Source organism: Haliotis rubra, unplaced genomic scaffold (assembly GCF_003918875.1).
Source record: "Haliotis rubra isolate DU_JTF1 unplaced genomic scaffold, ASM391887v1 Scf6, whole genome shotgun sequence".
In the NCBI taxonomy this organism is placed as follows: Eukaryota; Metazoa; Mollusca; class Gastropoda; order Lepetellida; family Haliotidae; genus Haliotis; species Haliotis rubra.
In genome coordinates this window covers 5370029-5397052 of record NW_025767301.1, presented here as the reverse complement: position 1 = coordinate 5397052, position 27024 = coordinate 5370029, and the positions used below count along the sequence as shown (strand labels likewise).

Here is a 27024-nt window from a genome sequence, read left to right as displayed (position 1 = left end):
GGAGTGACAGAGTGAGTTTAGTTTTACACCGCTTTTAGCAATATTCCAGCAATATCACAGCAGAGGACACCAGAAATGGACTTCACACATTGCACCTGTGTGAGGAACTGAATGCGGGTCTTTGGCATGGTGAGCGAACGCCGACCTGGTTTATGAAGTACTTGACAAGACTAACGATTCTTTGCAGGTTCCCTTTGCGAGATACATAGCAAGAAACAATATACTGAATCTGAAGAGGTACAGCTTGGAGCGGGTTTTCAGGGAGAAGAAATTCTTTGGCTTGCATCCACGTGAAATGACGGAGTGTGCATTTGATATCATCACTCCAACTCCAGGGAGGTGTGTCCTGTTTAATGTGTTCATCCTTCTGACATTAGTCTGTATCATAGAGAAGGGGCCCTCTATAGATGTACTCATACTTTTGACAGTATACAGTCTTATTTAGATCAGATGTCAGTTTTCTGGCATAAGAGCAGAAATGTACCTTACGTTCATGGAGAGCTTCAAAGGGGAGGCAATTCTGTGTATTTCTAACCTCTAAAAAATACCCGTCCAAAACTCTGTTACAGATGATGTCTCATTGGAAAAGACCCTTTATAGGTTTACTCATATGGATGATAATCAACAATCTAATAAATTAGATGTTACTATTCACAACTGCTACACAGAAGTCTGGGGACATTACATTACAGGTCTCTTCAGTGCCACCATTTATGCACTATAAATGACCAGTGAAATGGGTAACAAGAAGATAACATTCCCAAGTCAAAAAGAAGTTTTTTCAGCACTAGTTTTGAAGTGGAGACATGTAATCCAGACTACTTTTTTAAAAAGTATTTTGTCAAAGTTCTTGATTCAAAATGTGAAAATTGAAGTGTAGAAAACTCTGGTATGTCTAACATACATATGACTTTCATGATCTTAATCTGGTAAGCAACACTGTGACCGGTCAGATAAAAGGTCGTTCTGACATGACCCCAAACAGGATGTCCTCCGATCTTTGTCTAGCGGCAGCCTGAACTAAGGTCTAGTTTAAATCAGATTAATGAATAAATATTGCTTTCATATCACTCTTGATTTCTGTGGAAAAGATTCCTCTATCACTCCATCAGGAAAATTAAGAAAAATGTGACGAAAGAATTCTTTTTAATGCAAAATTCGTTCTCCGTGTTGATCTCTGAATGTGTTGTGCCTACAGCTTGATCCCTGATGCTGAAGTGCTGGTGATAGTCCAGCACTGTATCAAGGAGTTCCCTTCACTGCACGTAAGTCCACATGTGTACCATGATAACAGGATTGAGGTGTATCATCCCCAGGGAGTTGAGAGTGAAAATTAAGGGCACTCTGATTGGTTGACTTGGAGGATAATGTAATGCTCTGTACATGCTTTGAGTGAGTGGATATGGCACATTATAAATGTGCATATTATTCATGAAAATACAAAAGACAAAAAACTTGCAAGTCTCAAAGTATGTTATAGTGTCTCTCCAGACACATTCAGGGTACAGTTACAAGTTTTGTGTATCTCTCTTTTTTTTTATTATAAGTGAGTGAGTATGGTTTTATGCCGCTTTTAGCAATATTCCAGCAATATCACAGCAGGTGACACCAGAAATGGGCTTCACACATTGTACCCATGGGGGGAATCGAACTCAGGTCCTTAGCGTGATGAGTGGACGCTTTAACCATTAGGCTACCCCACCGCCCCTTGAATTATGAGTGATAGAAATACGCTTATTTCAAAATGAGCCACATACAAAATTCCCAGATATTATAAATACACACTGGAACCTCTACAATCAACAGACGGAGTAATTATTACTATATTCACAGACAATGTAATCCTCTTATGCCAATTAGTACTCCATGTTACATCCCGTTGGCTCCTCACAGGCACAGAACTGCTACATCCGGATGAACCACCACTGTCTGCTGAGGGCGGTACTGCTGCACTGTGGGATCCCAGACGAGAAGCACAAGGCTGTTCTATCTGTGCTTGCTGAAGTCCAGGTACCCAAACAATCACTCTCATTTACCTCATCCAGGGACTAGATATCGAAAATTTACATCAAAGCTGAATTTCTAGTGTATGCATTGCCTAACTGTTTTCCTCAGTTGATTAAATTGCCTTAATGATTTGTGTCCCTTAATGTCAATAGGATCCGCTGATAGTAGATTCAAATCCCTTAATCTTCATAATTGTGATCTTGGTTTGTCTACTTCAAACAAGTCGTAGGTTTCACCAAAGTGATCAATGACATCTTTGGCATTTTTCCTCGAAACATGAATATAACTTGTTCTTATCTACCTGAAATAATTGTTCAAGTGCCATTAAGCTCACTGTAACCATCTGGTGTAACACAGCTCTTCCCACTGTTTAGTTCAACAAGCTGGATCGTCAGACAGCCCTTGAGAGCCTGAGTGAAGTGAGCCTGACTGAGTCGAGCCAGGCCACCCTCACCATGCTGCTCGACCTGGAGGGGCAGTACGGCAAGGTGGCAAGCTTCCTCCGCATCATCACCAAGACCAAGGGGCTGGTCAGTGCATAGCCAGTCTCTCTACAAACTTATCGGGTCGGCCATTTATGCTGATATGGTTCAAAAGCGGCTAGTTGACTGCTATCTGATTGATACTTAATGGTAATAAAGAACTGAGAGGTGTCAGGTATTGGAATTGATAGAATAATCACTGAAACCAATGTAGCTATCACATTTTTGTGCATGATTTGCAATTTCCCTTTAGAAAGAGCTATACAATATGGGCAGTACTGTACTTAGCATCTAACTTTGTTTTGAGAGATATAAAGGATAGTGCATTTCTGACATGCATAATATTAACTGATTTGGAAATATTTAAGCAACAACACAAGGCCCAGTGCAATCACCTCAATCCTATTCTCTTCTCCTTAGCTCGAGGATAAAATTCTCATCTTAAGGGTTGCTCAGCAGAATCGCTGTACATTGTCTGTTTTGAGCTGACAATGGATATTATGCTACATAGACCAAGCCCACAACTTGACTGCCCAAATGATACCTAATGGGACCTGAAGTGCTCTTTAAATGATATTCATTGGGGAGAGGCAGACCTCACAGAGTAATTATCACACTTATATAGCTTCTGGTACTGTGTGAAGTCACGCTTTACCAGGTATTAACAATGATTGATCCAATAATTATCAAGAATCTACCGGTACTGATAATTATTCGCATGAGATGTTACATTCTTTATTTTTCCTTATCCTGACTCATGTATTATTGCTTGTCTCCTTTCCTTCCCGAACGTTAGTGGAACACTTGTATCTCCTTTTTGAAGCTCCCCTTCAATAAAGCAGACGTAAAATCACTACTCACCATGAGTTGTCTTCCTCTCAGTTTTGGCGGGAAAACGGCGCCACCCGTCTTCCCACGCTTCACTCTCTCCTTCTTCGCCCTAGTGGACGGTTGGGAGAGCACCTGTGTCTCCAATACGGCACTATATCCTTTGATAACTTAGTTATTTCCCTATAAGTTACCTTATAAGGTTTCAGGGAGTATCCTTCTACAATATGGTTTGAAATTTATTCGTAATTTGACTGTTTATTCACGGTTTTACGTGATTGTTCAGTTGTTTACATTTCATGAAAACCTTTTTTTTCGTTGTAGGTTATCTGCTGCAGACCTGCATTTACTGTGCCCAGTTGCACAACAATATGTACTTCCAGCTCTCGCTGTAACTTATGTCAGCAATTAACACAAATTTATTTTAATAATTATTTTTTCTCTGTACTTAGGTGTGCTAAGGATAAATCCAGACGACTTTTGCAAGTCATGGATAAACCGGCTGAGTCCCTGAAGAGCTGTCTATCGTTGTCAGACGACATACTTCCATCCAGTGACAAGGTCGTCAGATAGATCATCAAGAATGTCACCACATAGGAATATATTGCCTTCGCAAAGGCAACCCTGGACATGTAGACAGCGCACCTCCACGCAGGTCGCCATACAGATCTCCTCTTAGAACTACACATAGTTCTACGTACTCATCTCCACACAGATTGCCACACAGATCTCCATGCAGGGAGGATACTCAACGATCATATCCAACTGGACTTGATACAGAGGATGATGGTGGAATCAAAGAGAATGAAGCATTCACGTACCTAATGAAGGATGATGATGTAGACACAATCACCTTACCTCCGGTCTCGGGACGTACCTGAGGACTTTGACGCAGCCTTCAGGAAGGCAACAAAGTTCCAGTCTCCAAATATCCCACAGTTCAACGCAAAAAGCCACAACACTCTCAGATGCGTCACTACATGGGTATTTTTTATGCAGCAAATGATGGACCTAATGGACGGTTCGCGCAAGCCTAAAGGACGAAGCTGCGGGAGGTAATCGGCATGAAGAAATGTGTGAAGGATCACGCACTTGACAGTCATGCTCTGCAGTTTCGACGATTAATATAGACATCCTTGGCCATCCCACTTCACCCTCAGACCTTTATCTTCGTTGTGAGCCTATACGAAGGAACTCTTCAGCATGGAGGAAGAAATCTTCGCCTGTGTAAAGACAGAGGGACACGTGTTGAAGTTCAAGAGGGGTACTCTTGTCCCGAATTCATCACCTGCGCAGATCTTCAGACTTAATCCAGGATGGGATTCACATCGTTGAGAAATTTTAGATAGATATATCTACATCAGAAGATAATAACGGGACTAACTGCACTCCTTGGTGCTAACAACCTACACCTTCTCAAAGGTTAGAGATGTATCTGAAGAATCCAGGAGGGACTCATGTCCATATACAGATCTTCACTTGCGTACAGATCTTCAGGTATTCACATTGGTGTGGTTCAGCACAGCCTTGCTAAGGCTATGAAGTTACAAAGTCAACTCTACAAGGACCTGTGTGTTTCAACACAAAGAGGGTATTTTACGACACTTCATTGAGATCGATGAATGCAGTCTACAGGTGGCAGCGCTGAGGAGGTGTGGACTTCAGCTGATCATCGGTATAAAAAGACGACTGCATTATCTTCAGGACTGAAGTAACAGTCACAGCAGCCAGGAAAACAGCCTACCTACATCGGTATTACGCGGCGAAATCTTTCGCGCGTTTACCATTCAACCCTCTATACACGTGGTCACTCGTGTAACTCCGGAAGGCTACGGACAAGACCGAGTGTTGATAACATATCAACGACTGCACAAGATTCTAAAAGGACCTTTTTTCTGCTACACCGGTGACGTCACATCGCGGGGAGCTAAAGGAATCAAAATGCTTCATTTTGATTGGTCCATGAGAGACAACGCCCTGCGCAGAAGTCGGACGTAGTTCACATGTCAGGGAATTGTTTACAAGTGACAACAACCTTTCAACGTGGGAGGAAGGCCTCAATTACAGTCCAGTTAGACGGGAACTACGTGATTCGACTGCCTTCACGGGGTTAAAGACCTTCCCTGGCAGCATTGAAGACGGTTCATCAGGAGAATTGCAGCAACATACGTTTGACGGACTTTTGGTTACGGCAGCCAGTCTACCTTACATAGACTTCACAATGATGGCAGTCACAGAGTCGGACATTGCTTCGCTGCCCTTAAGGACATGGCAAGGGTTTCACGATCGTTGGATCTAGATACAACTCATTGTATCTCAAGCACTACTCTCTCCGTTATTACTCCGAAGTTGGCAGAGCCTACTCATTCCTCAAGTCGGACAGATCCACGAACATGGGCAACAGATGCTCTAAGCATCTCTTGGGAAGGACTAAACGCTTACGCGTTCCCGCCACCAGCTCTAATACCAAAAGTGTTGCAGAAAATCATGCAGACGAGGAACCTGCAACTGATTTTGATCGAGCCTTACTAGCCAGCGAGAATGGGAGAATAGGACTGCCTCAACTGCAACTACCAGAGTGGACGAACTTGCTAGTACATCCACACACAAAGCAAGCACACAGCAACCCACAGGTGTTCCAGCTACACGCGTGGAGCGTATCAAGGCGTGCTTGAATAAGAGAGCATATTCCGCCAGAGCAGCGAAAGCAGTCACGCTAGCTTTACGCAAGTCAACACGCAACTTGTACGACGACAAATGGCGAAGCTTCGAGACCTACGCTTTGAAAACAGGCTTCACAGCCATAAAAGCGACACACCCTCAAGTGGCGGACTATCTTTGTCACCTAAGACAAACGAAGCGGTTGAAAGGGTCAACACTCTCAACATACCTATCGGCATTGAGCTCAGTTATCACTATGAGGATGAGTGTAAAACTGACTAAGGTACCAGAGTGCCTCTTTTAAACTGGAGGACCAACAGCAGAGATTTAAAGCTCCGGCGTGGGACCTCAACATAGTTCTACGGCATCTCACCAGTGACGCTTATGAACCATTAGATAGGACATCTTTTGAGTTCTTGACACAGAAAACTCTATTCCTGATCGCCTTAGCAACAGCAGCAAGGATGTCGGAAATACATGCTCTAGACTTTGAGAGGACACGATTTGATGACAATCGAAACATCGTGCATATGGGACTGAGATGGGACTTTATAGCAAAGAATCAACTGCCAGGTCAACCGGACAGACAATTCCACATCCCAGCACTATCATCAGTACTTGGGCCACAGGATACACAGGACCTATCCTTGTGCCCAGTAAGAGCATTGAAAGTCTACCTACAAAGGTCTAGGACCAGGAGACGAAAATTCAAGCGTCTTTTCATCCCTATATCGGCAGAGACACAGACAGATCTCTCGCTCTACGATATCAATATGGATGAGAACTATCATACTACGGGCCTACAAAGCAGCAGGACTTGATCCTCCAAGAGCCTCCAATCCACATGAAATTAGAGCTCTGGCGTCAACACTCGCTCTACATGCGAATTGCTCTATCACGACGATAATGGAGGGCTGCTTCTGGAAATCGGACATGGTGTTTGCCAACCACTACCTGAGAGACATCACCACCGAGGACGTCTCTGGCATTCACCATTTCGGCCCACTTGTTGTAGCACAACAATTGACAGTTCCACAAAGGCTGAGGCGGAGTCTCGCCCTTTATCACATGACTTGCAAAGCCTACACTCAGGAGAGTTACAGCTTTAGAGTCCATATGCACGCCTAAGACAGACTAAGCATAAGTGATAGACCCAGTACTTGTAAGGGCGTACTTTCATACATAAAAGGGTTGCTTCTCCACTTGATGCTTGCATCAAGAGATGGAGTTGCAAAATCCACATAAAATGTTAACAGAAGCAAGGACCAAAAGTTAACAATTGTGGTCCCCCCATCAGAGAAAGCTGGAAGTAAAGGGTTACAGCAGCAGCAGAGCCTAGCAGTAAATTGAAGTGCTACCAGGAAGTTCCCATAGGGGGGTATGCAAGACGTAAATCACTAATTGGAATCCAGAAGTGGCTTGACCCACCACCAGTTCCGACGGATTCTACAAGCAATAATACATGAGTCAGGATAAGGGAAAATATGTAATTTTCTGAGTAAAATTGATATTTTATACTTATCCTGACTCATGAGGTAAGCCCTCCCAACCTCCCCGCTGAGAGGAAGACAACTCATGGTGAGTAGTGATTTTACGTCTGCTTTATTGAAGGGAGCTTCAAAAAGGAGATACAAGTGTTCCACTAACGTTCGGGAAGGAAAGGAGACAAGCAATAATACATGAGTCAGGATAGGTATAAAATATCAATTTTACTCAGAAAATTACATTTTTGGGTGTTGCATTGCAAATAAAGCTATACTTATACAGTTTTAAAGATCAGGGACCTGATATCCTATAGATGCAAAATTAGAATTCGGAAAGTTTTATCAGCAATATTGCCTGAACAAGCTGGGCAGTACTTTATGTCTTTGTTTCTACATAATTTGTTAATGTCTACTTGCAGTACTGAGACTGAGGCTGATGTATATGTTTTGGGTATCTTTATCTTGACATTTGTCAGCAAATACTACATCCAACAAATACAAAATGTACAGCCTGACAAATGTTTTTTCATCATATTCATCTTGCTTTGTTCTTGACAGGCCAGCACACTGGCTAAACAGGGACTGCATGAGATAGAAGCTGTGACGTCCCATGCTACTGTCATGGGACTTAAACTGCCGGTATGTATATATATGCCACTGTTAAAACAGACCAGTAAGAATTCTAAAATATTGACAAATTGCAAAATTATCCCAAACTGTGCAGTTCATATAGGGGTTCATCTTAACCTACTACTATGGCTAACATTCAGCCCCAGGTGGCCACAATGACAATACAGTTTCCTTATTTGAATTAAACATTTCCCAATTCCACAGACTGTCCAAAACTTTTGTCCAAACATGATCACTTCCAGGCCACCTAGGCCCAGCTGGAATACTGCTGACTGTAAGAATACAAACTAGCAAGTGTGTAGATGCCCCTTATCCTGGCTATGTGTGATTGTAGGTTGTGGTGACGGTGGGCCTGATGTACAACCACCTGCAGTACTCTGGGATCATCTTCCAGGTGTTGAGAGATGTCAAGAGGAAGAGGAAGAGTGCTGCAGAGGTTCTGGCTGCAGGCGGCAGATACGACAAGATGGTAGGAGATGCCTCATGGCAGTTAACTTCAATGTGTATGTTACTTTGTTGGAACAATGGTACTATGGAACAAAATCCCAATTTCAGTAGAGTCAGCATCAACTCTTCAGGTCTTTCACAGATGACTGAAAACACTCTTATTTCCATGGAATACACTACTGCATTGTGGAACAGTCAGAATTCTTTTAGATTTCTGTAAATGTTTTTCCTTTAAAGAATCCATGTGGCGCCTAGCTGGAACTCTGTGCTTTATAAATAGACTATTGTTATCATTGTTATTGTTGTTTTTGTTATTATTATCATTAACATACTGTGAAACGGAACTCAAGACCTTACAACACATACCATGTGTTTTATTTGGGATTACACTTTCTAAGTAAAGTACAGATTCTAGTACTTTTGGGGTTGAGTCCCTACCTAACAACAAAAACCAAATAAATTACTCATAGTAATAGGATAGTATGATCATGTGTATTATCTTGCACAGGTGCTGGAATTATTGACAAATCTGCCATTGTAGCTCTCAGTGTTTTCACTGAGCCCTCAGAGTTACATCCCTTAGTAGTGCCAGAGGTTATCTCCCAATTGACAGACACCCAATTGACAGACACTGAACTAGAAGGTTAATTAGGGTCACACCTACAGGTATAATGGAACAGTCCACTGTCTAGTGAAACAGGTTCGTTACTGAGAAGTTTCATTGTGGGTAAATAGAACTTTGTTGTGATTAAATGATAAATGATTTCTCTTCTCAAAATTGATTTTACTATCAATTACTATCTACTATAAAAACAGGTTTGTCACTGAGAGGTTTGATTGTGTTTATTAATAGAAAAGACCCCTCCCAATAATAGCATATGTGCAACAGAAGTTAACAGAGAAAACGTTTTGCTGGAGAGATATAGATTTGTACATGTTTGAAAACATTCTGATTTGCAGTAAATGAGACACCTGCATTGCCATGTAAGATACGATTAATACCAATCAGTGTTCTAAATTTAACAATACTTTCTAAAGATTGTAACAGTGTATGTCTTTGAGTAGTATACAATGGACATTCAAGGAAATAATGAAAAACATTCTCACATCCATAGCCACAATGACATGATGCATCATTTTTTTAAATATTTATTCTAAATATATCGTAATTAAGTGCACTCGTCATATATCTTAATGTTGTGTGCAAAACATATAACTTCTTTATTCCATATGAATATTATTTAGGTTCACATTTGTCTTTATTTGATTTATATGATACAACAGTGTCGCAATTTCTAATAGCTAAGCTAATGTTTTCAATATGATGATGCCGACTCCCGTAAGACTAGAAGGTTAAACCGAAATGTTTATGAAAATATACTGTTTTTATATTGCAGCAATAAAAATTCAAATTTTCGTCCATCTTTCAAAATAAATAATATAGCTTCAGTTTGTTTACTGTGTTTTTATTTGGACTATTCCATTATAATGTGTAGGTAACAGGTAGTAGATAATCTGTTCACTGAACCATAAATGTTGTTGTGTTAAGGTGTCTGCGAACTGTCTGTCTGCGTAATGGGAGGACACCTTGCCAGAATCTGCTGATAGTTTATTGAATTTCAGATCCTATCTGATTATGTTCCTTTTTTGTCTGCACGACTCCAGTGTTTTTTGGTTTCATCAGTGGTGAACATCTATGGATGTAATTAGGGGAGTTTTTCCCACATTAAACTGACACAACTGAAACACTGTTCAATGCAACTTACTAGATATGAGGAGCAGTGGTGTAGCCTTGTGGTTAAAGCATTTGCTCATCATGCAAAAGGCCTGGGTTTCAATTCCCTGCATCGGTACAACATGTGAAGCCCATTTCTCATGTCCCCTGTCGTTGATATTGCTGGAATAGTGCTAAAAGCGGCATAAAATCCAGCTCACTCACTCACTACTAAATATGGTTATTATGCATGATGGATCATTGGAAACAAATGGATGTAGGAGCGTAATCAGTGTTCCTAATGTTCAGTATCAAAATGTGTATTTTCCTGCAGATTCAGCAGTTTGCTTCCCCACTGCACCCAACATCCCACATCCCATCTGGAGTTGGAGTCAGCATTGCCTTTGAAAAAATTGTAGCTGCTGTTACCGAGGATCTGGAGGTGAGTGAGCATTCTTGGTAGCCATGGCAACAAACTCTTGAATTGCTAAGTGGCAGACAGCATGCAGAATAACCAACATAGATAATAAACATTGTACTAGAGACAGTTTAGCAAGGGTCTTTCACGGTCTATTTTGATAATGCATTCATTGTGAGATGCAGATAATCCGATAAGAAAACTGTAACATTGGTCCATGTATTCACAGCCACCAAGCCCATATGACGTCCTGGTGTGTACTATCGGCTGTAAGCCCATGCTGAGAGAGACTTGGTGTAGCGAAGGAGTTATGGCTAGGAAGACTCAAAACACAAGTCCTCTTTGATACCATGCAGGTAAAACCCATGCTTTCATGTTTACATAGCAGTATTTCATGTTTTCTTAGCTAATCCGATTTTCATTTTTTACTATCCTAACGTTCATAAAAGTGGAACAAAACAAATCCATGATTGATAATATATGCATTGGGTAATAATTTTCTGAAACATTATACATAGATTGAATTAAATGCATATTAACCTTGATACTATCTTAATATTTTGCCCCCTATAAGGTAAGAGGAAAAAATAAAATGGTCATTCTTTATGTTGTATTGTTGATAACTGGATTGTCTGGTGCAGACCGCCACCATATAGCTGGAATATTGCTGAGTGCGGCGTTAAACAACAAACAAACAAAACCTACATAAATCCAAATCTGTTTCTTTTGTTATCTAAAAATATATTTATAGAAACAATATTCGTGAGAACATTACTGTTTTGAGTGACTACTATTTCCATTACTGTTTTCTGTTGTATCTACAGAGCCTGGAGGAGATCAGCGACTACTGTCGGGAACTCGGTGTCTCCCACCTGGTCATGCTGAAGGACTCCGACACTGGATCGGTCAAGGTAACACCTGCACACTCATCTCAACCCATGCAGCCTTCAGCTAAATAGAGCAGAACATTGATGGAAATTATTGTGAATTTGAAGATCAAGTTATTGGTTAAAACTGAAATGTCTATACATATCTGGTACAGGAGGATGGTGTAGTGTCCCTGAAATTATTTATGACATTTTAGATCCTGACAAGAAGGCATTTATGTAAATGTTTATGTTAACAGAATTATTTTTACTGTATTTGGGGTATTAAGTGTGCGGCTTCAAAAACATCACCTGACCCATTTCTAGAACGTTTGTACAGAACTTTATCCCCACAAAGGCCGAGAATACAAATGACAGTCAATATCATCTTATGTGTATGACAGAATACAGTTGCAAGGAAAGGGAATATAATTGCTTTCCAAATGTTGCCAAAAACATTAAAATTTAATAGATATTCAAACCATGTTTGTTCATCACCAGTATATATTGTACTTGTGTATGTTTTATAAAAGTGACTCTTTTGTGAAATATCTGAGTGCCTGGGTGTTTATTACAGGAAATATCTTAGGTACTTAGTGTCTGGCTCAGAACTGATAAAAAACCAAAAGATACAATCATAGCCATAAAATGGTGAGCAACCATTTACCGGAGGGTTGTAATGCTGTGTTTTCTTGTCAAGGTACGTAGTATCGAGAAGGATCGAGTGACAGAGAGGAAGGTGCCCATGTCTGAGGTTGTGGACTTCCTGCAACAGAAGCAACAGTCTGCAAAACAGTGAGTCAACTTGTATGATGTCAATTTGATCCACATGTATTTCTGCCTCAAAGTTGCTTGTTTCTCCACATTATAGTAGGATAATAATCCTGAAAAATGAAACTTTTGGACTTGATTTTCCTGAAACATGCAGTAATTACCATGATTTTTGTCCTGCCTCAATCTTTACTGATTATTACTATCAGTAAGTTTGCATGAAATGTGTTGGATTATTCTAATTAAAGGGGAGGTGGGATAGTCTAGTGGTTAAAGCGTTCGCTCGTCACGCCAAAGACCGGAGTTCGATTCCCAACAAGGGCACAATGTGTGAAGCTCATATCTGGGGTCCCCTGCCATGATATTGCTGGAATATAGCTAAAAGTGGGGTAAAGCTAAACTCACTCACTCACTATTCTATCTAAAGTTTGCAGTGATATAACTGGACGACTATACAAAGTAACATTAAGACCCTTCTCAAACACTATGTTGCATATAGGGCAGCTCAGTCGTCATAATTTCCTGTGTCTATGATCATGCATGTTAGACCCAGATTTGGACTTGCTCAACTATTCACAAAAGGGATTAATATTCATGACCTGCATACACTTCAAGCGTCATATACTGTGACGCTCCTGAAATACCCTTCAGTATGATAAACCAAACTGACTGGCCCATTATGCTGCTTGTTCCAGAGAGTCGATGGATATGGTCCCAAACAGTGAAAAGAAGAGCAACACTGGCCAGTCCAGCAACTACTCCGAGATCAATCAGCCCAGCACCTACAGCAGCAGCAACACCATCACCTTCAACTTCCTCTTTGTCATGCAGGAGGGACGCCTCACCTCAAACGTCAAGAGGAAGTATGAATCCCAGGTGTGTGATTAGTGTTATAATGCAGAGTAGGTCTGAATAGAAGAAGAATGTTTATGAATGAATAGCGCTTCATCATTGTCATGACAAATGACAAATGTGGCTATTTAGGGACTGTTCATAATTGGTGCGTGCACGTGTGTGAGATGATTTTGAGGGGGGGCATTTTCTTTAGGAATGGGTCATCAATTTTGTACACATGTACTGGGGGGGTGTCATCAATTTTGTACATAGTAATATTTAAAAATTATGCTTAAAAGTATGGGGGGGTAATTGATTTTTTACATGACATGCAGGGGGAGGGGCACTTACTTTGTACATAAATTTTAGGGGGGATCAGTCACTTTGTACATGCTTCTCCATAAAAACCATCAAGGGTCCCAACTGTTGATGAAGTGAGGTTACTTGACTTGAGCGTAGCTAGTGCTTCATTACTGCCCCACACTGAAGATTTAGTTGTTATTAGCTATTATTTTGTCAGCTGTGGATACATTGTGGGCTAAGGTGTATGGGTTTGTTTTGTTTTTCAGATGTTTAACAAACTGTCTTCAGCTTTGAACTGGCTACCAGGCAAATCCCACGATGTGATCGTTGTTGAACTGAACAAGTCAGTGTTGAACATCATAGCAGCTTACCTTGAGGTAGGAAGCATTCAACATACAGTAGAGTGGGAACACTCTTTATCCTTTCTCTATATTGCCTTACATGGAATTATGTCAGTGACATTTTGATAACGGCAGTCTACAACTAGGAAATATATACCCTTGACAACAGATATTTTACCAATCTCAATGATCTGTGATACTTCAATCATTTTCTGGAACTCTTCTCGCGATATGGTAACAGAAAAACAACATCTCTTTGTAATGCAAAGCACTGCGTGCTCTGGGTACTTCAAGGTATCATCAGTTATGAATACCACTTTAGTTTAGTGAAGCATCACAGCGTTAAACATGTCGAACATCTTCAGTATTTGATCACTACATTCCTCCTTCACCTCTGACTTGTTTTAAAGAAAGCTAGTAGACACCAAATAAGTTGTACTCCATGGCGTGAACATTGCACAACCCTGCCATGGCGAAGATGTGCTGCACATATGAGTTTGTGTCATGTAATCTGTGAGGTCAGAACACTCGCTGACGTTCTTTTCACTGGAACAAGGCCTGTGCCTGATTGGTTGGTCAAAATGTCACATGATGACCCGATGTTTTCATCTTAATCATTTGATTGTTATATTCACATCCTGTCATCAAAAAGTGGCATCCACTGAAAAAAGCGATCTTTCCTAGGATGTGTCACTGAAGTGTAATTGCATTACCATCAGATACCATGATGTCTCGATCAAAAGACATGAGTACTATGCTTGCTATACTGTTATGTTTGCTATACTGCTTTGCTTGATATACCGCTATGCTGGATGCAGCATGAATTAACCCATGGCTCCCGAAATTTCATCAAGAATTTTCTAAGCATAACACAAATTCATACCCTCTTGTTTGATAATATAAAATTCGTCACGCCGAAGACCCGGGTTCGAATCCCCACATGGGTACAATGTGTGAAGCCCATTTCTGGTGTCCCCCGCCGTGATGTTGCTGGAATATTGCTAAAAGCAGCGCGCAAAAACCAAACTCAGTCAGTGATAATATAAAATAGATCAATACTGTTATCTTCACGTTACAGATATGTTTGATATCAAAATACACGAAGATGATTCTCTATGTATTATGACAATGTTTTCATGGAACTGTTCACAGCTGAATGGCAGTGAAGCTGACTTTGATGCAAGCATCAGCTCTATAATAGAAAAGTAAGTAAAACAAACTCCCTCAAGGTAGACCAGATGTGTTTGGTACTTGCTTCAAACTGGCACTACCTGATATTTGGAAATATAGCTTTCATGCCTGTTCAGATTGTTTAGAATAGATTGTGATGTGATAACAGTGTTTAAGTCATTTATGATGAAGTTATGCCTGAGGGTCAAAATCACCGATTTCCTCAAATTGTGAATCTTGTACGTATTTGTGAGGGTTTTTTTGGTTTTATTTGTTGTTTTCGTTTATTTGTTGGTTTTTATTGTCGTTTGTTTTGTTTATATTGGGGTTTTTTTTGTCGATGTTTTTGTTTGTTTGTTTTTTGGGGGGTCTTTTGTTTTTTTATATCAGTGAATTTCATAAAAATAATAAGTACCCATGAAATAACGTCTCTTTTTTTTTGTCACATTCAAGACAGACCTGGGTGATGTCAGACAAACTGTGAACATGGTGTTTAATCTCCCATGCTCACTCATGCTTGGTTACCAAGAAGGAAAATCCTATAGTGGTTGTTATCAGAAGTAGAGCACGTACACATGTTCTGAACATGCATTTCAACATGGGCAACAGTGAGGTTCGTCTTGCTCCAATCATTGTTAACCAAGCATGGTGGGTTTAGTTCAGCTTCTTCTGTTTAGTGGATGCATTAAGAGAGAGAGAGAGCGATTTATTTGCATATGAGGCCATACGACCTACAGTACAAAATAGTACATAATATAGTTATTGAGTTACCAAATGTGTACATAGTATGGATCGAAGAAACGAGTTTGCTAACAATGTTCTGCAAAATAAACGTATTTCAAATATTTGGAGATGCATTAAGTAAGGACAGTGACATAGCATTTCCATTGTTTCAGACAACCCCGTCACAGGAAATACTTGACAAACATCATTGATGAAATTCATACATTGAAATTTGAGAAAAAGTAAGTATATATAAGTATATATGTCAGTTTAAAGTAAAATAAGACATTTGCAAATACAACCATTCTGAGAACATTAACATGTTCAAAATGCAAACCTTATTAAATCAAAACAATTGTAATGTTATTGACCCGTGAAGATACGGGGTAGAATTGGTCTTCAGCTTGTCACAAGAGGCAACAAACGGGATCAGCTGGTCATGCTTGTTGACACATCATTATATCCCAATTGCATAGATCGATACTCATGCTATTGATCACTGAATTGTCTGGTCTAGTTTATATACAGACCTCAGTTATATAGCCATAATATTGCTGAATGAATGTTATTGTCCTGTTGTTTATTTTTCAGATACCAGTTCATTATACTGTATGGGCTGAAGGACGACACGGTCAAACTTGTTTCTTGACACAAACATTCAGAGAACAAGTGATTCTATGTGCAATTATTCTTCTAACCAAAGTTAAGGAAATGAAATCCTGTAATTTCATAGGGAACAACCTGTCAACATATTTCTCATCAACATCATGACCTTCTTTGTATTTTACCTGTCAAAATCAAGAGATAGATCAAATGTGGTCCCCATTACTTTCAACTGACTGATTTATATCAAAACTGTTTTGTTTTCTTGATTTTTATATATGTTGAGCAGCCCCCCAAAAATCTGTATGGTTTTGTTTGAATTTTTCTACGAGGTGTAGAGACAGAGGGAAACATGTTGGTCTTCTTTATACAAGGCAATAGTCCGAGGAAATTCTACGACTCATAAGAATATTTCGAGCATCCAGTTTTGGCCCATGTGACTCATTCCATGGAACTGTTGTCATACAAGTAGTACCAGTATTTAATATTGCCCCTAAACTAACATTTTCCGTAAGAGTAAACACAGACATGGTTGGATAAGGACCCTTATTCACCCAGTGAACATGTTTAAGGTAACATTGAAGACTGGTGTGGAATTTTCAGATGTGTTCAAATGGCCAACACCTTATCATTTTTTGCTCACCGTAGATGTGTTACAGGGGGATCAGGATTTCGTTAGGCTCTAATGTACTAAAAATAATTACCTTCCCTAATGCTTGTTATATTGGACAAAAATAGCTAGGGATATATGTAAATTTTGAAATTATGAATAATGATCTATTTATTCATTTACATACTGATAAAATATCAATCATAAAGATACCAATATCCCTAACATATTTTGTCCAGTATGTTTTGGGTTGACTCGCCCCATGCCCATTCTTAACCTCCCCTGTGAAGACAAAATTCTAAAGAACTGTGTATTTTGTTTTGTGATCCCTCTGCCCCAATTTGAAAACCCTTGTTAAATGGAATCATAGCATGAGGTGTTTGTGAGACTTCACCTGAATAGAGATTACAATGGAAGATTACTGGCTTTGTGTTTTACAATATCAGTAAATGTTAGTTTTTTTCAGATGCTTTGGCTTCTGATCAGGTAATCAGGGTGGTTTCCAAACAAAATTTTAAAATATTCAGCAACACCCTCAGCTCTTAATTCTTACACTGTTCATCTCCAAAATGTTGAATATTTCAATAAAATATTCACTGTTTAGTATGACTGGGATAGGCTTGATGAATTTATGGACATGTGGTGGGTGAAGAAAACAGTGCATCATGGAGCTGTGTTGAAATATGAACACTTCTCTTTTTAAGCCGTGTTAAGTCATTTGTTATTCGTTACCTATACATAATATATTTGTTCCCAGAAATATAATTGAATGTTTCTGTTGCTCAGTTCATTGTTGTACATGTTGTACAGGACCAAATGTAGTTGCCAGTTGAGAATTTATCATTATTTTATCATTTACAGATTGGGGTGTAAAATAACAATTATGACATACATTTGGAGATACATGTATACTGTGTTATATTATATTTGCTTCAATCCATCGTGTGAAACTGCTCTGAAACAAGCATTTAATTTTGGGTGCCATGCATCCTGACAAGAGTAGCAAGTTGTTTTGCATGAAATTTGTAAGATTGTAAAGATATCCTGTTGGTAGGTATAGTCTAGCAGAAAACTTTTTGTGACAGTGTTTGGTCACTTTACTCAAAAACTAAAAAGTACAATCATTTTCTAATTTGGCATGATGCATTATAATTCTTCTACCATTGTGAACTTTTAATTTCATGAATTATAATTTAATAATATTAAAGTTGTTGAACAAACTATCATTATAATTCGACTCAGTTCACTATTCATTATGAGGGAGGAGTGCAGAGAGAGGAACAGCCAGGTGTGCAATTGATTCATTTACCTGTGCTGAGCCTTTCTCTAACACCTGGCTGTTCCTCTCTCTGTACTCCTCCCTCGTAACAAATAGTGAACTGTTTGCACTTGTAGTTTTTGAGTAAAGTGACCAAACACTGTCACGAAAACTTTTGCTGCCAGACTATAGGTTAATTTGTTAAATGGTGCAAAAGCAATCTTTGTAACAGAATACTCAGGGACAGATCCAGAGGGGGGTGCAGGGGTCACACCCCTCCTTTCCCCAAAAAAAAATTTCCTGAGGAGCATTTCCCCCTAATCTTTGGACTTCATGATTTGTGTGCATCCCCCTTCTCCAAAATCCTGGACTCGCCCCTGATACTGTAACACAGTCTGTATAATTGATCTGTCAGTGTAATTTAAATCAGATCGTTCATCAAAAATGATACCTCTCTGCACTAAGATCTGAGAACAACTCATAATAGAGTCGGATACATTTTCTAATTGGTGAAAGGGCATTTGAGTCCAACTACATTCTAAAGCGTGTCTTATTGACATCTGCATTCCGTGTCAGTTTTCTTTCCCTCAGATCAAAATTTTCAAAGCATGGTTGTAAAGATACAAAGCCAAATCCTTTCAGAAAGTGGACATATAATTGCTCTAAGACTGACTTCAATATTATTGGGTGGAAGTTTGACAAAGTTCACCTGACACAACCACCAGTGGAAGTGTCTTCAGATCTTCATGCAGACATATCATAATGGTGTAAAATATCTGATTTTCATGACATTGTATAATTGGTGGTGCTAATACTGAAGAAAAGAGGCATATTTTTTTTCAATAGCTTGGACCATGACCAAAGCTAACATTAATGAAATGTTACATCTATAGTATTTCAAACAGATTTTCAGTAGACTAGTGACGTAGATGATTGTTTTAGTATTGAATATGGTAAAGAGTAAAGTTGAGAATGTTTGTCATTGTGGTTACTGAGTCCATATCAATACATACATCTGATTGAGGAAGTAAACACCCAACACTTCAGGCATATTAGTGGCCCATTATTCACCATAACACAGCTGATAACCGTCTTTATTTGGTTTGCTGGTGTTAAAATTAGTAATTAAGTTTCAAGTTTATTTTGAGACTCTAAGGCTGTACATTATTTCTGTGTACACCAGTGATTTGATCTTAAATTGAGTACGAAACAAGATCAGACATTTATCAGGACATGTTCAAGTTTCAATAAAGTAAATCTTACATAGCAAGTATGCATTTAAAATGTTGGTATTTACAAGTCTGGCACAATATCAAATATAGAATATCAAAATGTGAATATTAAACTGTTTAGCAGCATCAAGGAAGTGTTAAGATGTGTTGAATACTTAAATATGTTCACCAGGAGATAACGATACTCATTGACTCTCATCATGTTGAACAATACACGAAGAATCATATCATGCCAAATGACAATAAATGTATGAAACTGAACACCATTTATGTTGCAACAATCAAATGGTATTCCTTTCTTCAAATGACCTGATACACCAAGATTACTTGCAGTTATTATCTGGAAGACCCAAGGTGCAATGCCAACATGCAGGCATTGAAGGATATCGACCTCATACGTTCATGGTCCAGTGTATGTTCAGTTTACCACTGCACTCAGCAATATTGCAGCAGTATGAGAGAGGATTGTAAATACGGACAAACCTAGTGGTTTATATTATGAATATTGGTCCATGCCTTAAGGTGAAGTGAAATTGGGTGTAGTGTCGTGCTTGTGAATATTTCGCTCATATGACGACGTGCATATGTGTGTATGTACGTCCGGCTGCTTGTACTAGCCCAGACTGAAGCTGGTTTTATAGTGCTAGCCCACTGAGATACCATGCCGCAGTGAAGAATGAATACCCCACTCAGACACATACTGACTCCGAGCCGACCAGTCCTTGTTGTACCCATTAATGCCGAGCGCCAGGCAGAGACCAACAAGTACCATATTTTAACGTCTTTTGGTATGACACGGTCGGGGATCGAACCCGCGACCTTCCGCTCTCCGGGCGGACGCTTTAACCATTACACCACGGAGGCGGTATCCATGCCTTAAGGGGATTGTTAATACATCAATCAATTCCCTGATAAAGGGATGTAAATGTAAACAAGAACCCATCAGGTTTCTAATTAAGTCACGTTACAATTAGAAATTGGGTGCACAAGAAGAGCCATGGCCTTTGAGTGATGTTAAATGCTTCAGTTAGCATATTCTAGCTCAATCATGACACCTAGGAAATAACCCAAGCTCCTGAGCAGGCTAACCAGTGGTTACCATTGAGGATTTATGGTCACACACTGGAAACACTGATCCACATCTTATGCAACAACCATGATACAGTGTCTACTGTCACTGTCAGATCGCTGAAATGTCATAAATTCTTTTACCATATTATTATACTCTTAACCAACTACTTGAAAAAAATATCTGTGTCTATTATTGCTTTTAAGCTAGTTGGTTTATTGCTGCTTTGAGCCGTAGTCCAGTAATACATGCACACCTGTGGCACACTACCCTGAATATCACCATCACAACCCTGATAAGTGAATATCACCATCTTCCTCCACTTGGGGGGTTGGGTGGGGTAACCAAGCGGTTAAAGTGTTCGCTTGTCATGCCAAAGGCCCGGGTTCGATTCCCAACATGGGTACAATGGGTGAAGGCCATTTCTGGTGTCCTGTGCCGTGATATTGCTAAAAGCGGCACAAAACCCAACTCACTCCTCCATTTGGTCACCTGTAATGTTCAGATGACAAATGAGAGTACCTATTGTTTCACAACACTTCACAATATCAAGCCAAGGGTACACTGGAAATGGGCTTTACACATAAAACACATGATGTTGGGCATGAAAACCCTGGCCTTCAGTATGACCTAGGAACACTTAAACAAATAGGCTACCCACATAATGAAAACATAACTGAAGGGGCCATCCACACCTTTAACATGGTTAATGCCACAATCTTCAAAAACAAAAAAAGGACAAATTACAGACATAATTATTTATTTCAGTATAATTCACATTCAAAATGAAGAAGCAGGTCCCAACAGTCAAAATGAGATTTTTTTTGTGGACAGCAAGAATTTATTCTTAATGAAAACAACAACTTTACTCCATCATCACTTCTGTGAAGACAGTCTTCATTATCCTGGGTGTAAAACAGTATGAACTGGATTAGCTTCACCAGAAAACAATATGAACAGATTCCAGGCTCCAATATTCAAAATTGAAAGCCCTGTTCTTTCAGCATGTGTACGTGGATGATTCATGTTGACTGATTGTGAAATAAGTTACTCCTAGGTCGGACTAGTCCTTCTCTGCAATGGCTGTTAGATGGGCATCAATCTGCTGCTCTGTAAGTACACTGCAACACAATACAACACAACCATACATATGACAGCCACATCTTGACACCACTTCAACAGTGCTCAACACACATCTTACAGCCTCTCACAAAGATAATTAATGCCAAAACATCTCAAACCCCTCAGCAGGTCTACATACTTGGAAAAGTCTAGATTTCTTAAGTATCAAGGTTAAATAAGGAGATTCTCTGGGAGAATTCCTCTCTAGAAGAAATCTTTTCTTATTGTTATGCCTTTTTCAAAACAGTTTACACAACGTGCGACACTACTGTTGCTCACCTGTAGTCAACAGCAAAAAATGTCATCACAAACAGGCCTTTTATCAACATGGCCTTTATATGCTGCCACTGTACAGATTAGTACCAGTTTAAGCTCTGTTGGTGTACTGATACCGTGAGGTGAGGTGAAATTGGGTTTAACGTCGCTCTCGAGAATATTTCGCTCATATGACGACATGCATGCGTGTGTATGTGCGGCTGCTTGTACTAGCCCAGACTTAAGCTGGTTTTATAGTGCTAGCCCACTGAGATACCATGCCGCAGTGAAGCATGAATACCCTACTCAGACACATTATACTGACTCCGAGCAGACCAGTCCTTGTTGTACCCATTAATGCCGAGCCCCAATCAGGGACCAACAAGTACCATATTTTAACGTCTTTTGGTATGACGCGGCCGGGGAACGAACCCGCGACCTTCCGCACTCCGGGTGGACGCTCTAACCACTACACCACGGAGGCGGTCACATTTGATACCGTGAGCATGATAGCACAGGTAACAGTACAAACAGACTGTAAAGTGTTTTTTCCCAAGACAGAATACTTGATTATGCAGAGTATCAAAACTCATCAAAACAACATATTATTCACCATTGAAGAAGACAAAGATAAATTACCACAGTAATATGAAAAAAATGAAAGGTTATTAATTCTTTCTTTGTAGTACATATTCTGGATCAAATTACCATAAGATACAATACTTAAGGATGGTGTACACAGACATATTCTTTGAGAACAGATAATGGAGTGTGACTGTGAGGATTCATATTTTCTACCAATCTTATTTACCGGAAATGAGGATTATCCTTTGTGACAATTCCAACTTCAACTTCAGAGGCCTTGAAATCTGCAGATAACACTGTTGATAAGCATGTGATTGCAATCTGAAAATAAACAAGAATTTGTTATCAAAAACCAGTACCAGGAAATCCACATTTCCAACAAACAAAACTCAACAGAGATTAGCATGACTGAATGAAGAAGATGAGCTTCCAAAGCAGCCAATCCCCAGCTAAAGGGATCAACACCATGAAAATGTTTCAGTTATAGCCAACATGTCCACTCGATGTGGGAGGAAAGCCTGGTGTGGCATTTACCACTTTAAAGCATGGCACTGAAGTGGCAAAAAAGATAAATAAAAACAGAAAACCAACAATTAATTTCTGGCACATCTCAGGGATAAAACCATTGCAGTGCCTTAGGGATAACAGCCAATTGCCTGCATGCACTTTTCTATTAATATAAGGATACATCAACTTCCAAATCCCTGTCGCTTTACCTCAGCTGCCTCATTGTAGGAGAAATCCTGTTTCTTCTTGATCTTCTTTTCCAAGAAACTGTTTGCTTCCAGCTGCTTGACCCCTGCTGAGGTAGCCTTGAACCCACTGTAGTAACCAGCTGGGTCTGTCTTCAACACTATAGGGCCCTTCTCATCATCATAGCCGATCATTATCATGCCTGCAGTATATCAAGATGAAACATACTATATGGAACAAACCATCCACCATATCATGGGAAAGGTAGTATCACCCTTCAAACCAAAAGATTATTTCTACTTTTAAAGCTATAAAGCATGTAAAGAATATAATGGCTTCTAATCGAAGAATTAGGAGATAACCATTATGAACTGTGCCATGTTTTTCAAACACGAATGTGATCATCACGATACTTACAAAGGAAAGTATTCATATGCAGTGTCAGTTCAATTAAATTCCCAGACTCGGAATCCAGAATAACATTACAAACATAACTCCCATGTTTGATGAAGGCACATCTTTACAATTAAATACTACATGTGGAATGTGTGACTTACAGCAGCCAAGAGGCCTCATCTCTGCACTCTGTGTGTACACCTGGTTGATGTCAGCAATGCGTTTACACAGCATGTCAATGGGGATCTCATAGCCATATGTATACTTCCACTTAGCTGCTTCATACCGGGCTCTCTGCACCTGTGAGCGACTGTCGGCTTAAAACATGAAGTGGACACTTAGAAAAACTCACACTCACATACTGTAATACTCAATGTTTGCTAAGGATCAAACTTGACTATCAAAATATCATCCAACAAAAAAGATTACAATATCCCTGCACACAATCGACTGCAAAATCCCTATATCTAAATATTATGATAAACAGACTTAGGCTAGCTGATGTCGGCTTTGAAGTTGATGTAATGTAATTCTCAAGTTCAACCAAAGAAAAGAATTCATTCCAACGTCCATACCTTTGAGTCGTTCCTGAATATTTTAGATAGATCACAAATTTGAGAGTCAACAGGATATAATTCAATGTGTCTAGTCAGTTATATCCAGCTGCAACATATCATTACCTATCATCCCTGTCATGACACAGCCAATGTTCTCTGTGAGTTGGAAGAGGTGTGTGACTGCACTTGCATCCAGCAACTTGTCCTTTGGAACAAATACATACATATCAACAACTGTCTGAATGGTCATCATGTTAATAGTATCAATGATATCAAAATTAAGTTTTAGTCTGGACATCACTGGTATCAGGTACAGTAAATGTAGTACTGCCCATGTAAAGAAACCAGTGAAGTAGGTTTGAGGGAAATATAGTAAAAATCATGATAATCAGTAAAAACAGCAAAATGCGATAACATGATCGACTATGTTGATAGTACTTTAGCACAAGTAATTACAATTTTCATAAGAGTAAGTCTCAGCTGGAGGCATTGTTCAAATTTGATGAATGGTGTGCATGATAAAAGGTTACAAATATGATTAACTCACAGGGACTTTCTTCTGTGTTACAATGACTGCTGAATCTTTCCCTCGCACTGCCACAGATGTCAAACCACCCTGGTTAATAGCCTTGAAAGCATATTCTGTGAAGAAAGTTGTATACATTAGATCTGCACCAATACCATGGTCTCATTAAAAGACAAACAGCACATTGTAAGACTCTTTCATTGTCTGTTTTCTGTATCCAAGTATCCTGAACGGAAAGACTTCCGCCTGTATCCCCCTTGATATTTCATTCTAATCAAATCATATGACCTGAATATAAATTCCTCATCTGATAAGGATGAGTTTTAACAAGTTTCTTTAATTGTATCTGAACATACTGAAAGACATATCCAACTTCTAAAAGTGCCACTCAAAGAAGTTTTTCCTCATCGTTAAAATTTAGGGGGAATACGGGCGGAAGTCTTACTGTCTCAGATTCTGAGAATAAACCATGACCTGGGCATTTAAAACTGTTCAGACTCAAACCAAACATACATCGATGGGATAGAGTTTGAGGTAACATACCCTAAGGACCAATGAGGCACATATGATCTGTGTAGCAAACGCATACATAACCCGGTAAACTGCATCTGTCATGAATTTAGCAGCATAAATATGGCTATCAAAAATTTTACAAAAGTGATTTCATTTGCCCATTTCAAAGACAATTGCCTAGAAAGTCAACTTCACCTAATGGCAATTATTATTATTGGCAATTATGTGTAATGAACATGGGGCATTTCTTGGGAATGCAATTTATGTAAGCTTGAAGTTTACACGCTGCAACAGACATTTCCGACTTGCTTACATAGCTCTTATAAGGGCGGTATAGTCTCCAGATACAAGCTATGACTGGAAGTTTCCAAAACGAAATATCACAGGCTACATGATGCTTGTCAATGTGTTCAATGTATTCTTTATACATGTTTACTAACATTTGACTGTGTATTACAATAGCAAGGGCCAATGAATAGAGTATTTGAAACCGCATCATGAGAGATGAACACAAACATCAATTCATGTCGTCTTTACTTTGTGTATCTTACCAACTTGATACAGACGTCCTTCTGGTGAAAAGATAGTGATGTACCGATCAAACCCAGCGCTGCTTCCTCGGGCCATGACAAAAAACAGTAATATATCAACAAACACCAACACAACAAACGCAAAGTTTTCAAGAAATCATACGATGTACTTATGACTATGCAGAAACTGCTTCTATCATGGCAGCATGTAAGGGTACTGCAAAAAGTAGGATGTGGTATATGCTAAAAGACGAAATATATAATACGGAATATGATTGCAGGTTGTCGAAATCGGCGCCTAGAAAATATCTGGCACGTTTACATTACACATTCATGATTACAGCTAAAACTGTGATTGAATTAAATAGTAATCCTCTAAACTCGGGTTTCTGGCGGTGACTCTTCTACTCATATACAAAGCTTTTTATGTGAAGCTATAATTTGTTGATCACTAAACTTGTATGGATTTAAACAATTATTTACAGGTTATATATATAGCCTCCTTCCGATTAATCACAACGGAAGTATTATTCTTAATACGCAAACAACTCAAAGGTTCTAACTGCAGCAATATATCAAAGAAAACAAAGATGTGAGCCAACGATTAGTGGTTTCTGTCGTGCCCAAGGGAAGCAACTCTGCCCACAAAGTGAGTCGCCCCAGACGACTGGGCCACCCGAGCAATGGAGTGAGATGTATTAACATTATATTATTCAAACGATCTACAACATGACCATTCAATACATTGGGCATTTAAGAGAGTTCACTCAGAAAGGTTCGCTCCTAAAAGTTTACACACGGTCTAGCATTTCACCATCAAATGTCAACAATGCCATCTACAGGACAGACTAACTTTCTTTGGAAATTTCGGATATTTTATTGATCTCTGTGAAAGATAAGATGCACTACATTAAGATATGATATGGGGTTGTCCTTTAAATCTTATACCATTCTACAAATGATGTTAGTCGTATTCTGATCAAAATGATGACATAATAAATTAACATATATAATGTATTGACTGAGATGATTGCTGACTTGACATCAGTACGCTCTGTGCGATGTAACTTTACATACAAGATATCATCGCCTACCAGATGGTTGATTCCACGACACTTAAGATGCCTATTGTATATGAAACTGACGTGATGTGTGTAAATCCTGTGATCGAGCTACAAGATGACAGATCGAGTGAAAAAGTCTGAGTGTGAATTCAACTTCTCATTCTTTCATATTGGTACCTTCCCCTTTATCACTAACAGAGATTCTGAAGCAAAGTATGGACATGAAATTAGATTTGTTAAAACTTACCTGCATCGCCCTGTTGTTGACTGACTGAGTTTGGTTTTACGCCGCTTTTAGCAATATTCCAGCAACATCACGGCGGGGGACACCA

The 27024-nt window shown here is 39.4% G+C and overlaps 2 protein-coding genes across 2 annotated transcripts in view; one reads left to right on the top strand and one right to left on the bottom strand.

Moving 5' to 3' along the window:
* LOC124255399 (eIF-2-alpha kinase GCN2-like) overlaps window positions 1-19643 on the top strand; it is a 50199-nt gene extending 30556 nt beyond the window's left edge. Inside the window, 16 exon segments of the mRNA XM_046689309.1 lie at window positions 188-339; window positions 1199-1265; window positions 1894-2010; window positions 2382-2537; window positions 8021-8101; window positions 8427-8561; window positions 10588-10695; window positions 10901-10953; window positions 10955-11027; window positions 11496-11582; window positions 12238-12332; window positions 13004-13184; window positions 13712-13822; window positions 14939-14991; window positions 15853-15921; window positions 16271-19643. Coding sequence (XP_046545265.1) covers window positions 188-339; window positions 1199-1265; window positions 1894-2010; window positions 2382-2537; window positions 8021-8101; window positions 8427-8561; window positions 10588-10695; window positions 10901-10953; window positions 10955-11027; window positions 11496-11582; window positions 12238-12332; window positions 13004-13184; window positions 13712-13822; window positions 14939-14991; window positions 15853-15921; window positions 16271-16328 — 1596 coding nt within the window. The 3' untranslated portion in view covers window positions 16329-19643.
* A 1551-nt stretch (window positions 19644-21194) lies between these two features.
* Window positions 21195-25861, bottom strand: LOC124255328 (proteasome subunit alpha type-6-like). The gene is made up of 7 exons (XM_046689218.1): window positions 25650-25861; window positions 24607-24701; window positions 24183-24264; window positions 23664-23819; window positions 23130-23308; window positions 22640-22734; window positions 21195-21572 (listed from the first exon to the last, which is right to left on the bottom strand). The coding sequence occupies exons 1-7, from the start codon at window positions 25723-25725 to the stop codon at window positions 21515-21517; spliced, it is 741 nt and encodes a 246-aa protein (XP_046545174.1). The 5' UTR covers window positions 25726-25861; the 3' UTR covers window positions 21195-21514.
* Window positions 25862-27024: the final 1163 nt, after the last annotated feature.

Bases quoted from the DNA above. Each gene is read 5' to 3' on its own strand.
- LOC124255328 (XM_046689218.1), bottom strand. From the start codon at position 25,725: ATGGCCCGAGGAAGCAGCGCTGGGTTTGATCGGTACATCACTATCTTT. The intron at 23,820-24,182 runs GTAATGATATGT...TCATGTTTTAAG, and splicing joins TGTCATGACAGGGATGATAG to CCGACAGTCGCTCACAGGTG. The intron at 22,735-23,129 runs GTAAAGCGACAG...GTTTATTTTCAG, and splicing joins CCTACAATGAGGCAGCTGAG to ATTGCAATCACATGCTTATC.